This window comes from Hipposideros armiger, unplaced genomic scaffold (assembly GCF_001890085.2).
Source record: "Hipposideros armiger isolate ML-2016 unplaced genomic scaffold, ASM189008v1 scaffold_125, whole genome shotgun sequence".
Taxonomy (NCBI): domain Eukaryota; kingdom Metazoa; phylum Chordata; class Mammalia; order Chiroptera; family Hipposideridae; genus Hipposideros; species Hipposideros armiger.
This window is the reverse complement of record NW_017731475.1, coordinates 1,985,497-2,001,046: the sequence shown is the minus strand read 5'-3', so window position 1 is coordinate 2,001,046 and position 15,550 is coordinate 1,985,497. Positions and strand designations below refer to the sequence as shown.

Here is a 15,550-nt window from a genome sequence, read left to right as displayed (position 1 = left end):
ACAACACTTCAATAAGTGGTAGTTTTTATTCTAAAAATGTATAGAAAAGAGTACTCAGTCTTTTGTGGGTAAATTACTCATGTAACATCTAGTATGTAAAGATCAGACATGCAGTAGAAGGGCTTAAATTTTTTTTTTGTTTTTAAATGCACTAAATTTCTAGTTATGTTACAAAAACTCTAAAAATATAGAACCATGGAATGTTAGAACTGGAAGAAGAATTAGGTAACCCATAGTCAATCTGCTCCCTTTAGGAATTTGAAGGTCATAGATATTAAGAAAATTGCAAAGTTACTTTGGCATACTAAAAAATAAATATTTGGTCTTTGTCCTCAATTCAGGCACAGAGCCCCTAAAGTCCTTGGAATCTCTGGAGTGATAAAAGTATCTTTTGTATGCTAATGAGATTGACTGGTGGCTGGGGCCACTAGGTAACTTCAGGGTGGTTGGTGGCTGGTTGCCAGAGCAAACCTTGATTAGAAGCTTGGAACTTCCAAACCCACCTCCAACCTCCAGGAAGGGGAGATGGGCTGGGGATTGAGTCAATCACATCTGTTATGCTTGTGTAATGAAATCTCCATGAAAACTCCTAAATGAAGGGTTTGGAGAGCTTCCAGATTGGTAACACATCGAAGTGTTGCAAGTGTACTCCTCCCCCCATACCTTGCCCTATGATCTCTTCTGTTTGGCTGGTCATGAGTTGTAGCCTTTATAATAAACAGATGATAGTAAGTAAAGTGCTTTCCTGAGTTCTGTGAGTCATTTTAATAAATTATCAAATATGAAGCAGGGGAGGTGGGCAGTGGGAACCCCCTACTTTGTAGCCAAGTCTGTAGGACAGAAGTGTGAATAACCTGGGAACCCAGTACCTGTGACTGGCGTCTGAAATGACGGCAGTCTTTTGGAACTGAGCCCTTTACCCCGGAATCTTAGCCTCCTGGTAATTAGTGTCAGAACTGAATTGTAGGAAACCCAGCTGGTGTCAGAATTGCTTGGTGTCAGGAGGGGAAAAGCCTCAGTTACACAGCCAACATGTGGCAAACCAGAACCTGAACTCAGGTCTTCTAACTCTTTTATGTACATGTAGCACTTTATATTCGAGAAGAACATTGCCTCAGCCCTCTTAAAGAAAAAAAACATGTACAGCAGCTGCAGACTGGTAAATTCACGTTGGAGAGTTATTGTGTATATGAGAAGGGTGGGTGGCAGGGCAAAATAAAATTTCTTCCCTGATTCTGTGTCTCAACACTTATCTAACATTAAGCTTTTATTCTGTCTGCCAGGGATTGCAAATTTTTATCCTCTACACTGTGAAAACAAAAGTCTTCCAGGCTGAAGCTTCCAAAGTGTTGAAGTCCCTGTCATCATCTGCTGGGAGAGTGAAGCCGCTGCCATCCATGACCCCACTGAGGCTGCGTTTAAGGATGTACAACATGATCAGATCATTTCCAACCTTCCATGAACGCTTTAGGCTGCTGGAGCCATTTATAGTTACTGAGGAAACAACGCTCTCTGAAAGTGAGGAAACAAGGGGAGTATCTAGACAGTAAAAGTGTTACTGTTTGTGGTCCTTTTAATTCAACTTGTGTCAGTTTTCCTTTTACCTTCCTGTATTATCTAGTCCTCTTAGAAAGTCTCCCTTAATATATTTTGATTAAGGTTAAGAATCAGGTAAAACCTTTTGTTTATTAGCATCAGGAATAATGAATTTGGTAGTTTTTCTATTCAATAGATTCTTACCCGAATGAGGTAAAGAATTCTGCCCAGCATTCTAAATAATTCAAGATTTTCATTGCTTCTTATATCGTTAAGTTTGTGTGACAAACTTTGATAAAAATGTAGGACCTAAACAAATTCTTTTACAATTTACTAAAAGGGATATGAGGAGAAAAATTTACCTCTCAGAACAAAATGAATTCTGATGAACACCGAGGGGGTGTTGTTTGTATGGATCATACTTTTGATTTGTGAATATTTTAAATTTATATGTGCTTATAAGTTTATTTCTAATTAAGAATTTTGCACCAATTTAGCGTCTGGAAAGGGAATTTTTTGTTGTTGTTAAAAAAACAAACATGTTTTATGACCTGAAGAGTTGGCTCTGTGAGAAACGGGCAGTGAGACATAGAAAGATTAGATGGATACTAAAGCCTAGATATCTCCTTCCAGCTCTTGATATAGCTGCCTTTTTATTGATAAAATGACACTGAGTCTCACAAAAGGAAAAAGTTAGTGACACTTGTCCCTTGTGACTTTTAAAAGATCTAACTGCTTATGGAATTTTAAACACTTGAATTATAAATGGCTTCCTAAATAAAGAATGACCTCCATTGGAGTGGGGAGCACTCACACTGGACTTAGGAAATAGTCTTTAAATTGCTGTGTTCTGTTTTGCCATAAACTAGGCAGCTGCTGTGAGTGCACTGAACTAAGGGACTAACGAAAGTCAGGTGAGCTGTGGCATACACTTCTCACCATGCCCTAAAGTACGTGTACATGTGTTTTTTATGGAAATGGTTGTAACTGACTGTTGAATTCCTTGGCAAGCCAACAAGAACCTTTTTCATCTGTAGGATAATTACAAGATCTTACAAGATAGTGGGGAAAAAAATAAATGGAAAAGAATAAAGAAGACATGCAGTCCTCAGAGGTCAGTGTTTTTAGTAGTGTTACAGTGCTATGCCTAGATAGGGGCTGGGCCCAGAGAAAATTATAAGGTGTGGCTGATCTACTCTATGTCCTGAAACACATATTCAGATGCAAAGAAACCATAAGTAAGAGCCACTTAAAATGGGGGAAAAAAAATTCACCAAAAAGAGCCATGTTTAGCCTGAGGGTGGGGGTACACGTGTTGCCTTGGTGATTTTAGTTTTCTTTGCACTTTTTTCAGCACTCTTGGGGTACAGCAGCCAAAATTCCATAGAATGTTCCTGGAATGGCTGTGCCATAAATGAGTAAGCTCCACATGCATACTGTGGAGGCTAAATCAGGCAGCCATTGATGTCCCTACGCTGAAATCCTACCTCTAGGAAGTAATTCCATGGATTTAAGCCTTTACCTCGTGCATTGGTCAGGAATTTTTTTGTGTAGTGATAGAGATCCAACTCAAATTAGGCTAAAGGTCAAAGAAAATTTAATGGCTCAATTAATTGAAGTCCAAAGGAAGAGTTGGTTTTAGGTAGGGTGACTATACGTTCTGGTTTGCTTGGGCCAGTCCCCATTTGTGCCTGTTGTCCTGACCTAAGTATCACTAGCAGCCCCTTATGCTCACCTGGTTTGGGACATAAAACATATAATAATTGTTGTGGCTACTGACAGATTGTGAAAGCATTCACAAGGCCCGAAGGAATAGAAGTTAGAAAGTTTATTCAAGAAAAAAAGCACCGGTAGAGAAGCCACTGGGAGCAGAGTCTAGATAGAGCAGACAACTGCACTGATCTTTAGGTTAGCTTTTTTTATATAGGAAAGTGTAGGTGAATTTCCTTACAGCCTAAGTTGTGATGTCCAAACTCAGGATATTTTACATATAGACTGAGGTCATTTGATTGACATATGCCAGTTTTACAACTAATATGTATATCTTTCTGCCCTGCAACCTCCCATCAGTGTCTTCCATTGGCTGCAGCCAACCAGAAGCCAGCTGAGCCAGGAACCTGTGGGGCTCAGTCCCCAGAGATTTGGAGCAAAGCAAGGGCAGGGAGAGGAAAGGATTTAAGAACTGGCACTACTTGCTTGGTCACATGCCCACAGGCATTATGTTCAAGGACTATTGGTCCAGCCTGAGTCACTGTAAAGTGGAAGGATGGGGGGTGACTTGGTTGACAGAATATCCTGGAGTCAAGAATAGACAGTTACATCCAGGATGGGATGCTGGTAGCAAAATGTTAAGGTGCTCCCACTACCTCTCCTGACAAAATACAAGTGCCCGCAGGAAGACAGCCACTTTCAGGCTCATCAATCATTTCCCTTACTCTGAATGAGCAAGCCTATTAGATCCTTGTCTGAGCAGGGTTTGAATGGGGTGGGTAAGACAAGCTAGAAATTACTTGTTGCCTTGGAAGTTAAGGAGCAAGGACAGAGACTATAGAAGCAGAATGGTGACTTACTTAAAAAGAAAATTTCAGGAGAGGGATACACACCAAATTTTTTCTAGGGGTTAACTGTGGGGGAAGGGGAAGGAAGAGGAGAGGCGGGACCTGGGCTTGGTAGAAATTAGTCAAAGGGAACTTTGGCTCTATCTGGCATGCAATAATTTATTTTCTTTTTTATGGAAAATATACTCATGTGATACTGAGGTGGGAAGAATATTTTAAGCTCATTTAAAAATAATCTAAGCCTGCATTTAGAGTCACAAAATTTTAGAGCTGGTAGGGAATTTAGGGTTCACCTAGTCCCACCCATCCCTTGACAAAGAGCCTCAGGCCTATGTCCAGAGAGGCCAATGTCTTGCCTCAAGTCACATCACTTGTAGTTGTAACCACAACTCCCTGTCCAGAACGTTTCCTAATCTGCACTTGCTTGGTAAGTACTGTGACCAGAAAAAATAATCTTTTTTTGTTATTGCAAAGGTTCAGAAGGTCTCAACTGTTTTTATCATGGTTTTATAGCAGCTTATATCAAAGTTCAGAAAATCATCCATGTCATACTTCCACGTGTAACAAAACCCTACTTGGAAGAAGATAAGAACTGGACTGTAGTCCCCTGGGAAATATGGTTTGTAAGAGATAACAGCATTAGATCACACCGCTCTGCTTTGCTTCTATTTTTTTTCTTCTCCTTTCTTTAAAACAAACAAACAAAAAAAGCTAACATATTAAGCAATGGGATTTTTCAGAAACATGATCAATAGCTTGCAAAAAGGATTTATACTCTATTTCTACTTTTTGAAAATATTTACAAATCAGGACTCTAAAAACAAACTCCAAAGTTTATATGTTGCCATTAGTAGTATAAAATGGATGGTGGTTTCACAGGTGAGTGTACATTTGTTAAAACTCATTGTACACTTAAAGTGGGTGCATTTTATTTCATGTAAATTATATATCAATAAAGTTAACTTAAAAAGTAAGACAAACAAAAACAACAAGGCTCCTACCAAAGTCAACAAATAAAACAGAAAACTAACTCCAATAGCCAAAATCAAGGAAAACCACTTTAATATTTTTAAAACAATAAAACAAAAATGTTTTCAGTGACCCACTTGTGATACTGAAGGTTTCTGTGATGCATTAAGTGTATGTCTTTGTATATACATAGTATTGTATAACTTTGGAGTAACACTGAACATTATTGTGACTGTTTAGTGTGCACTTAGCAAACTGGCAGGCGTGGACATGAACATGCTGCATTTCCAAATTTGATAGCCTTTTTGTTAATTCAAAATAATTTGTCCTCTCATTTGGTAAATACCCAGGTGGACATTTTCAAGAAAACTTATCAATGCCAATTTCAAGTAGTGTTGGAATAACTATGTGTTTTCCCAAGAAATGTTTAATTGTTGAGATATGTGATTTGTTTGATAATGTTTCCCTTTTTATGTTGGGTGTCAGGAAGTTTTTGGTCTAGTCTATGGCCTACTCCTAACAAAAATACAAGACCATGTGACATGTTTCGTGGGTACCAATCTCATCCCTGGTTTCTTACTTTCCGGTCCTATGATTATTTTCCCTTCCTCCTGATTTTCTTCATCAGTTTTTCAGAAACTTTTATATAGTATTTTCAAATACACAATTTAATAGGTTATCTATATGTAAATAACGTCATACAGATGATGCATATGGAACACTATTTTGAATCTTTTGTGTGCGTTAATAAATAATTGCTAATAAAACCTATTCCTCTATTCTCCAAGATTCAGTGTTTTATTTTTGAGAAAAGGTCGATAGACACAAAGACTCAAAAACCATATCTGAGAGGAAAAAGTCACTTTCTGCACATGTTCTTACCCATAATGCATACAGAAAAACTCACGGGGGGGTTTTTGCTTATTGGATACCTATATTATTTTCATTTTTAATACTGTAGTAACATATAATGAAAAAATATAATTTTCCTCTGTTTTTGATTATTTCCTTAAGATAAATTCTCAGGAGCTCCTTTCTATTAGAGTTATTAGCATAGAGTCACGTTCATGGCTACAACTATAGCAAAACAACATAAAATAAAATTAGCAAAAGAAAAAGTTGCATGGGGTGAAGTCTGGAGGAAACCAGGCACAAGCTTCCAAAATTTCTCTTCCAGTGCAGTCACACACAGGCTGTGCCTAGTTCCTCCCACAATGAATTGTGACAACACATGTGAAATGTGATCCATCAGGGAAGTTAGTTTGATTCAATTTCCATGTGTTTTTTGGGTGGACTGGTCACAAAGGAGCCCTCTGCCTGGCATGTACCCAAATTCCAGACTCCCAGAAAGCAAGCAGGGGTTCAGCATAAACCACATTGTTTGTATAATTTAGGCAGAGTGCACCATTCTTATCAAGGAACAGTGGGAATGCTCCCAAAATCCAAGTTCCCAGATACCAGCTGTGGGCCAACCTTACAAGCAGGTCTTTCTAAGGATAGCAGTCTCAAGCTGCTATGTTAACTCTTTTCTGTACAGTAACACAACTTTCTGAAACTTACTTTTTTTCACTCAATAAAATGGTTTTGAGATCTAACGGTATGTGTGTGTATAAATTAATTACTCTATAGTCTTTTATTTGAAAATGACACATTAATGGGTATCTGTGTTCTCCTGTGCAAGGGTTAAACTAGAAATGGAATGGCTGGGTCATATAGGGCTGGGTATTTTAGATGTTGATAAATATTACCATACCACTCTTTAAATAATTTGTATCAATTTATGCTCCCACAACAAAATATGGGTATCTATTTTGCCATACCCTTTTCCATGAAGTGTTTTGAAACTTTTTGATTTTTATAAAATACATGAAAATGACATCTCATTGTAGCCTTACTTTGCATCTTTTATTATGAATGAGTTTTTCTTCATTGATATGGCTTTTAGAGAATGCCTTAATTATGCATTTATATGGAGGGACTAAAAGCAGGATCATTGGCATAAATGTTAAGATTAGAGATTCAAAAGCCTCCAAGTACCCAGTGTTTGATTTTACATGTATGACATCTACAGTACATCTAGATTTCTTAAAAGAGCTGAAAAAAGCTATTCTTAATTAAATGAAAAGTTGGGAGATCTCCTTATACATCTTGTGGCATTAGTCTTTCAACCTAAACTCTGAAAGAGTGCACAGAGGTAACGCGGCTCTATCTCAAGGAGACGTAAATGAAGAAAAGTGAACAATTTCAAATTACTCAGAGATAAAAACCTATACTTCTGGGAAACAAGGAACTCGCCAGTGATGGCTGCTCCCTGTATTTGGAAGCTTGCCCTATAAAATGGTGGGGAACTTAGTTTTAATTCTTTCGTTCAATAAATACTCATACATATTGAACACCTAGGAGGTGCCAGCTTCCAGGGTTACAAAATCTAGGAAGAACCGTCTTTAAGGAGCAATTTCTCTAAAGAGAGGTTGGACATAGAGCCCCATGGTAAGGCAAAAACATTTTAGGGTCTCAATGGATGTGCCTCTGGTAGGATAGACTGACGTAGTTTGCTTAGCTGGTGATAAGAATGACTCATTCAAAGGTACATGGTAAAAATATCCTAATTTTCTCCTTCATTGTCTCTACATGGGGTGGCAGCTTCTTTTGTTTACATACTCAGGTCTTTATGTTTGGCCAGTGGCAGGGAGGCTGACCTGACTAACTGGCCCCTATTTGGTCCTCGTGAGTTTCCCCTTCTGTGTGGGCTTCTCTCATTTAGCCAACTGCGGCCACACCAGAGCTGATTATCAAGAAGAATATAACTTCTCCTTTGAAATTCTCATCCAAGGAGATGCTTACATCTTTTCTTTGGTTTCCCTGAGGGTAGCTGAGATGATTGAAATTTTCAAAATGATTTCTAGTAACCGCTAAAAGAGAACATGATGAAACAGAGGTTTCATCCAACTCTCTTACAAGGCTCATAGTCTGTGTCACTTCCTGTCCACTCTGAGAATTTCCATTTCATTCTTAAGACTTTTCCTCCTCCTATTTAGAGAGTCCTAGCCATACAGACTTTCAGGGAGAAAGAGTAGGTGGTAGGTAAGTGAGTGGGCTGTCTTTCTCAAAATCATATCACAAATCTAACCCTTCTTCAGATGTCTGTGAAACACCGAAAGTAACCTTTGAACGTAGAGCCTCATTTCTCTGCTTGATACAGGTGGGGTCAAAGGTATTTCCTTACACTGATTCTCCTTTCTTTCAACTTTCATGTTTCTGATTCAAGGCTATTCTTGGTGTTCATTCCAAACCAAGTTCATCTGGATGTAGGACAGTAAGCCAAGTGAGCATGAAGTTCAATTTACTCTGGTTCAGTACCTTCCTAAGCTCCACACAAAAAAAGAGGGTAAGATGTTTTCTAACAGCACTTTAAAGGAGCAATTACTTATGGAATTCCTAGAACAATCTTCTTAATAGCCTGATTGATGCTATGCCAATAAATGTGACCATAAATGCTTAGTCAGTGATAATTATTGTACATGATAACTTAACCTTTTCGGCTTCACTAACAAAAGGCAGCAGTGTCTAAATCCGTGTCTACAAATACTGTGGGAGAAACCATGTTCTTGGTAAGAGTGGTAACTGGTTCAATTCAGTTATCACTCTGGCCAGTTAACACCTGCATTTTTGGGGAGCCTAAGTACAGAGGCCTGTATCATCAGCAACTGTGGGCATGTTACAGAAACAGTAATATGTCATTGACTCAACAAATATTCATTGAATTCCTACTATTCACACATAAGGCAATCAACGCCAGATGCTGGGAGGGATGAAGAGAATATAGGCACTGCCTTGAAATTGGGGGCGGGGAGGCATGATGGGGAACAAGATACTCAAAGACAGGATTATAAGTAAGGATACAGAACAATAACATGAGATTTCATAAGGAACTTAAGTGTCTAATTGTCAAGTGTTTGGTACAAAAAGTCAGGGTTATAATGTAGTCTTTATAAGACCATAAAAGATACCATTTACACTCCCACCCCAAATAAAAAGTCTTAATGATACCAAGAGTTGGCATTATCTTGTACAGCTAAATATTGGGTTGTTGGAAAAGTCATGATGTATTTTTTTCTATGTTTTTTGTTGCAAAAATGCATCATGACTTTTCTGACAACCCAAAATTTGCATAATCTACCATTCAGCAATCCATGTATTAGCATATAACCAAGAGATATTCTCATATGAGACATATATAAGCACACAGGAGAAACTGGAAATAATCTAAATATACTTTGATAGGAGACTAGATGAAAAATTTGTAGTATATTCCCCCAGAGGAACATGATTCAGCTATGACAATAAATGAGCTCCAGCTGCATGTACAAACATGGACGTATCTTAGTAATATTGTGTATAAATAGTATACCCCAGAAAAATCATAGATGGTACTCTATATAATGTCTGTAAACAAGTAAAATGAACACCATATCTTACAGGCATATATATATATATATATATATATATATATATATATATATATGATTAAACTATAGATTAAAAACAACAACAACAAACCCAAGGGAATGAAAAACACAAAATTCAGGAGAGAGGCAAGGGTATTTTGTGGGGAGGAGCACATAGGAGGACATAATTTCCTGGTGATGTTCTGATCCTTGGGTTGGGTGGTGAGTTCCAGCTGTTCATTACACTCTTAAATTAATCTTAAAACTGCAGTTGTTATATAGACTCAGGAACAGGGAAGGCCACTGAAATTTTTGTGGACAATTTAGTATTAAGCTGAAACAGAAAATAGGATATGATTTTGGTTATTAAGGTGTTTATAACTTAAAGGGGGCAATTTGACAAACTCAAGTGATAATTTTGTGTGCTTCTCTATACATACTCTCATATGACATATAAATAAACCCAAATGTCCTCAATTTCATGCCCAATCACAATATTGTAAGCCTACATCCAGCTGGATAGCAGGAGGCATACTTTTATGAAATTATTAAAAAATTTAAAATGTATATTCCTATAGAATCCTGGGGAAATGCTTTAATGTTGCAATGTTTTCCTTTTTGTCCCATGTCACCTGAGCCTCGGATTGGCTTCCAATTAATGTTTTACTCTCTGGTTTCTCACTTCTTGCCCCAGGCAGCTCGTGTTTCTGCTATGACCTAAAGAATCATCACTATCCCATCTCTCAATCTCCACAGTGATGGATACAGTTTTCTTATTAAACAAGACTTCACTAATTGGGGATGAAGCATGAGGGAATTATAACATAAAGAACCTCAAGCTGCTTTCAGAGTTCACAAGCCCCAGTTCCCCCACAAGACTGCCCTATGGGTGCCTCTCTTCCTAGCTTCCAGCTGGCCCCAGTATAACAGAGATCTGTTTATTTCTCCTCAGTGGCAGGACTCTTGAATGAGTGCCCCTTTCCTGGGAGCCTCGAGAGAGGAAATTCTTCCCCCTTATTCCAGGCTGGGGTTTATTCCCTTAATTTCCTGCCCCAGGAGCTGACCTCCTTTTAGGAAGATTGAGAGTGATATAGTTCATTTCCTTCAGGGAATATTTTATCTCTGCCAATATTTGAGTGTTTTTATCCAATCCAAACCAACTCAAAGACATCAGAATACTATAATTGGACAGCAGTTCACTTCCACAAATCTGGATCACTCAATTCTAAATAACAAGCAATGGAGAACAATATTTGGAGAAAATCAGGGACTTTTTTCATTCCTTCTAGTCCTCTGCTCCCCAATTCCTGCAAGCAATTGCTCAAAGAGCAATACCCGGTTGGAAAATACAATTCAGAGGCAAAAAAGCATTCTAAACTCACAGATTTTGCTCTCAAAAAGCTTTTTTTTTTCAGATACTTATGACTGCATAAAGATCACACTATTTACAGCACTATAGGAACATGACCTGAATTCTGTTTACCCCGTCTTTCTATCTGGTGAACAACTAGGGACCAGGTGAATTTGAATGTTTTAACTTAGTCTCTGTCTTTTAAGACAAAAGTTGCTTGCAACTTTTAAAATAGCACTCCCTACCCCCAAATTTCACCTCCCCCCAAAAACGTAGGGTTCAGTCTGAGCCAGGGCGTTTCTTACATAAACATACGTATTCAAAACAAAGGTTTAGGTAAGAGAGGAAAGAGTATGTAGGGCACACTCAAATGCCTTATCTTCCAAAAAAGGTTTCTGGAATACTTCCATCAGCCTTTATTTGCCAGCCTTGACCCACTCATAGGTTTGTCCTGCCGCGTAAACGCTGTTGGAAACGCCTTGCTCACAAACCGATTCATCCTCATTCCCAGCATAGTGCTTGGCAAGGCGTAGGCGTCCACAAATGAATGAATGAGTTTGTAGAAAAGCGGGAAAAAGGTTAGTTTTTTCTAAGAAACGAAGAGAACTACAAGACGAAGAGAATTACAATGGTCACAAAACAACAAAACGCAAACTTGGACAGTTGCCCGCTTTCAACCGGCTCGCAAATAAATTCCAGACGAGCACACTACGCTCCGCCCACGAGTGAGAGACGGGAAGTAGTGTACAAGCTTTCAGGAAAACCGGAAGTTCCTGGTCACGCCGCGCGCACGCGCGCACCCGTTCAGCTCACACTTCCTACACTTGCTCATCCAGTGAGAAAGCAGAGACTCGGGCCCACGCAGGCCCTGGACTCGCCCTCCCTGCGCCCTCGGATTTGCGCATGCGTCTTGGGTTGGCCTGCTCGCTGTGAGGCGGGGCGAAAGGACAGATTTTTTTTTTTCCTGTTCCCGCCCCTCTTCTTCCCCCACCTGCCACGTACTGGGCCTGAGCTCTCGCTAGGCTTAGTGGGTCCGTGCGATTGGCTGGGGCCCTCACGAGCCTACGAGCGAGGTGCGGCGGCTGCGGAGGGCAGCCGAGCGGGCCGTGACCGTACCTTCCCCGCGACGCCCCAGGACCCGGCGGCCTTGCACCAGTGCGGCCAGCGGAGACCCGTGGAGAGGCGGCAGCAGCGGCCTCGGCAAGCCGGTATGGCGGCTGGAGACGGGGGCGCGGCCGCTGTCTCGGACAAGGCGGCCAGGAGACTAGGAAGCGCTGGGGGGGCCTCGCTCGAACCGGCGGGCTCCGGGCGTGTGGGGCCAGAGGGGCCGTGGGAGGGGGCCGGAGGCCCGAAGGAGGGAGGCCGGAGGCCCGAAGGNGCAAACTTGGACAGTTGCCCGCTTTCAACCGGCTCGCAAATAAATTCCAGACGAGCACACTACGCTCCGCCCACGAGTGAGAGACGGGAAGTAGTGTACAAGCTTTCAGGAAAACCGGAAGTTCCTGGTCACGCCGCGCGCACGCGCGCACCCGTTCAGCTCACACTTCCTACACTTGCTCATCCAGTGAGAAAGCAGAGACTCGGGCCCACGCAGGCCCTGGACTCGCCCTCCCTGCGCCCTCGGATTTGCGCATGCGTCTTGGGTTGGCCTGCTCGCTGTGAGGCGGGGCGAAAGGACAGATTTTTTTTTTTCCTGTTCCCGCCCCTCTTCTTCCCCCACCTGCCACGTACTGGGCCTGAGCTCTCGCTAGGCTCAGTGGGTCCGTGCGATTGGCTGGGGCCCTCACGAGCCTACGAGCGAGGTGCGGCGGCTGCGGAGGGCAGCCGAGCGGGCCGTGACCGTACCTTCCCCGCGACGCCCCAGGACCCGGCGGCCTTGCACCAGTGCGGCCAGCGGAGACCCGTGGAGAGGCGGCAGCAGCGGCCTCGGCAAGCCGGTATGGCGGCTGGAGACGGGGGCGCGGCCGCTGTCTCGGACAAGGCGGCCAGGAGACTAGGAAGCGCTGGGGGGGCCTCGCTCGAACCGGCGGGCTCCGGGCGTGTGGGGCCAGAGGGGCCGTGGGAGGGGGCCGGAGGCCCGAAGGAGGGAGGCCGGAGGCCCGAAGGAGGGAGGCCGGGTGGGGCATCGCGTAGGGGAGGAGAGGCCACAGGGGCAGAGGACGGGGATCGCGTAGGCCACGGAGGCGGGTGGGCTTTGGGGGTGCCCGGGCCAGCAAGTGCCCTCGCACTTACTCCACCTGGTTCCTAGGGGTCCGAACGCCGGATGGAGAGACGTGAATTAGGAGGCCTGGGGCGCCTTAACTGCCAGAGGCCCTTGGAAGGGTGAGAGGGTGGAGAATGGCGCCAATGGGAATAAATTGATTGGGGTCACTTCAGAGGAACGTCGTTCCTTGGCCATGTCAGTGCTTAATCAAGCGCCGTCTGGAGGCCCAACCCAGTTTTGTAGTGAGGACGATAGCTAACGTTCAGAGTTTACTAGGCACTGTACAAGTATTTTAGATGCAGGGTCTCATTTAATTATCTTAAGGATACTTCCAAATTTCAGCATTATTCCCATTTTGCGTATGATGGCTGAGGTCACATGACTGGTAGTGGGCATCTTTACCACATTGCCTTTGGTTAGGCAGAATTGGAGGCTCCTTGCATTCTTTGGAATAAGCAGGGGTTGATTTTGCTTAGAATTTCTTAAAGGAAATTGCTAACCTCCTGACGTTGCCCAATCACACCCTCTGTGATTTTGAGCAGAGCCCTACCCACAGGGTTAGTCTAGCTGGAAATTGGGCCACTGAACCTAGATCCTGGTTCAAGACGCAGGCTTTTTGTGTGTCCTTGGGCATGACAGCTTATTCTCTAGTGCTGAAAACAGTATTCCTGTTGGAAGATTTCCTGTTAGTGGCTGTGTCATTTCTGGACTTGAGAGGGAGTCGGGGGCAAGGACAAGATGGAAGGAGAAAATGCTTTAAGGATCTCCCCAGCAGCCCTGGTAACTAGTAGTTAGTGAAAAAGAGGCCTTGAATTCTACTATCACTTAAAAAAATGTGGGGGTGGATGGGATTTTCTCTGGAAGGGGAAATTCTGTGGTACATTTTGTTTTGTGGTATTTGTGCATGCCTTGAGATGACTGCACACACAAACTGGGGACACAGCCTTTGGAAAGAAGCCCTGGTTCCTCGCCACAGGGAATTTACAGTCAATGAAACATCAAAGAATAAGTGAGTTTGCAGGAAAACATGGCAGATACAAAGTGAAAGAGACTTGTGTTTTCAGATCCATTGGTAAGCAGCAATCCCTCCACAATAAAAAAGTCATACATACTATCGATAATATTCGATGTTGGGAATTTCTTTTAGGAGTATGTTGGTTTTGGGGAGTCACTTTTAGCTGCATAAAGAAGGTACATTGTGAAGGTCTGACTTAGGAACTGACCTGATAGTACAGCTTTCTTCTCCCAATTGCTTTATCAGAACTTTATTATTCCTCATTCATTTATCTCTTGTTCAGGGAACAAAAACAAGTCTTTACTTGCTATATGTCAGGCTCTATTCTCAGTGCTGCTGAGAATAGATAGTACCGTTTTGCTGAAGCCAAGCCCTGGTCCTTAACTACATTATTGCTAATTTACATAACCTGTAGATAGTAGAAGTTGACACTGATTCACTGAAATTCTTTATTACTCTCAGACTGCAAGGCAAACAAGGTGGAATCTTGTTGAAGTAATTATACTTCACAGCTTGGCACAAATAGGTATTCAGTAAATTCTTTCTGAATAAAGAGGTCAGGTTTGATTAAAGGTGAAGAGGTTGTGTGGAAGTTTAAGTTAAACAGAGCCTTCATGAGAAGTCCATTGTGAGAATTTGCTAATAAAAACTATTCTTATTTTACATGAAGGCGAGCACAGTATCCAGATCATGGAACACAATCCAGTTTGTTTTGAACTGACCTTAGAGAGTTAGATTCAGTATTTAATGCCACATTTATTAATAAAATGTAACCTGTTCAGAGGATGGTGAAGGGGGTCTGGAGGAATAGTTAGTTGAAAGGACGTAGGGCATTTATATGAAGACTATTAAGACATTTATATGTCATATTTATTAAATGAATTTGGATTCATGAGTACTTCAGGTATTTGAAGGGTTGAGATGTATTGGGGAAGGTCGGGTGCTTTCACACACACACACACAGACAAATAATTGTAGAGAAGTATGAAAACCAAGTATGATGTTAATGAAATAACATTTAAGAGGAGAAAACAGAAAGCTGCCGGTAGTAAAGCCTGAGGTTGAAACCAGAATGTGGCCAGTAGGAGATTATAGGGCACTTGAAACAGTCTGTGAGACCATTTACTTGGGCAGGAGGAGGAAGAAGTTGATGCTAGGGAAATGCTCAGTGGTTGTAGATAATGTATTCAAGAACATCTTGATCTTGAAGAAATCGTGAGAAGAAGAGATATTAACACATTATTTAATCCTAAGTATAGTTTCTGCTACTATACAGTAACCATTTAAATTACTAGATCCTCAGACATTATTTTGAATTTAGTACTACAAAGTCATTATAGGATAATCATACCAAATAACTTGAAATAAGAGTACAGCAAAACCTAAGGAGGTAAAATTCTGTAGCAGATTAGTATTTAATGGCTAGCTCTCTGACAGTGTTCTTTCTTAAAATGTGCTGAACATATACAT

The 15,550-nt window shown here is 41.6% G+C and overlaps 2 protein-coding genes across 6 annotated transcripts in view; both read left to right on the top strand.

The window, feature by feature from the left end:
• Nucleotides 1–2,642, top strand: part of ADGRG7 (adhesion G protein-coupled receptor G7) — a 69,576-nt gene extending 66,934 nt beyond the window's left edge. Inside the window, exon 14 of the mRNA XM_019648328.1 lies at nt 1,284–2,642. Within this exon, the coding sequence (XP_019503873.1) occupies nt 1,284–1,550 (267 nt within the window). The 3' untranslated portion in view covers nt 1,551–2,642. The remainder of the gene's footprint in view (nt 1–1,283) is intronic.
• Nucleotides 2,643–11,809: 9,167 nt separating this feature from the next.
• TFG (trafficking from ER to golgi regulator) overlaps nt 11,810–15,550 on the top strand; it is a 44,075-nt gene continuing 40,334 nt past the window's right edge. For 2 of the 5 annotated variants that reach the window (XM_019648373.1, XM_019648371.1), the window contains exon 1: nt 12,519–12,799. The gene's annotated coding sequence lies outside the window, so the exon portion shown is untranslated. Of the gene's footprint in view, nt 12,071–12,518; nt 12,800–15,550 lie in introns of those variants that run through there. The other 3 variants (XM_019648372.1, XM_019648369.1, XM_019648370.1) reach the window with 2 other exon arrangements.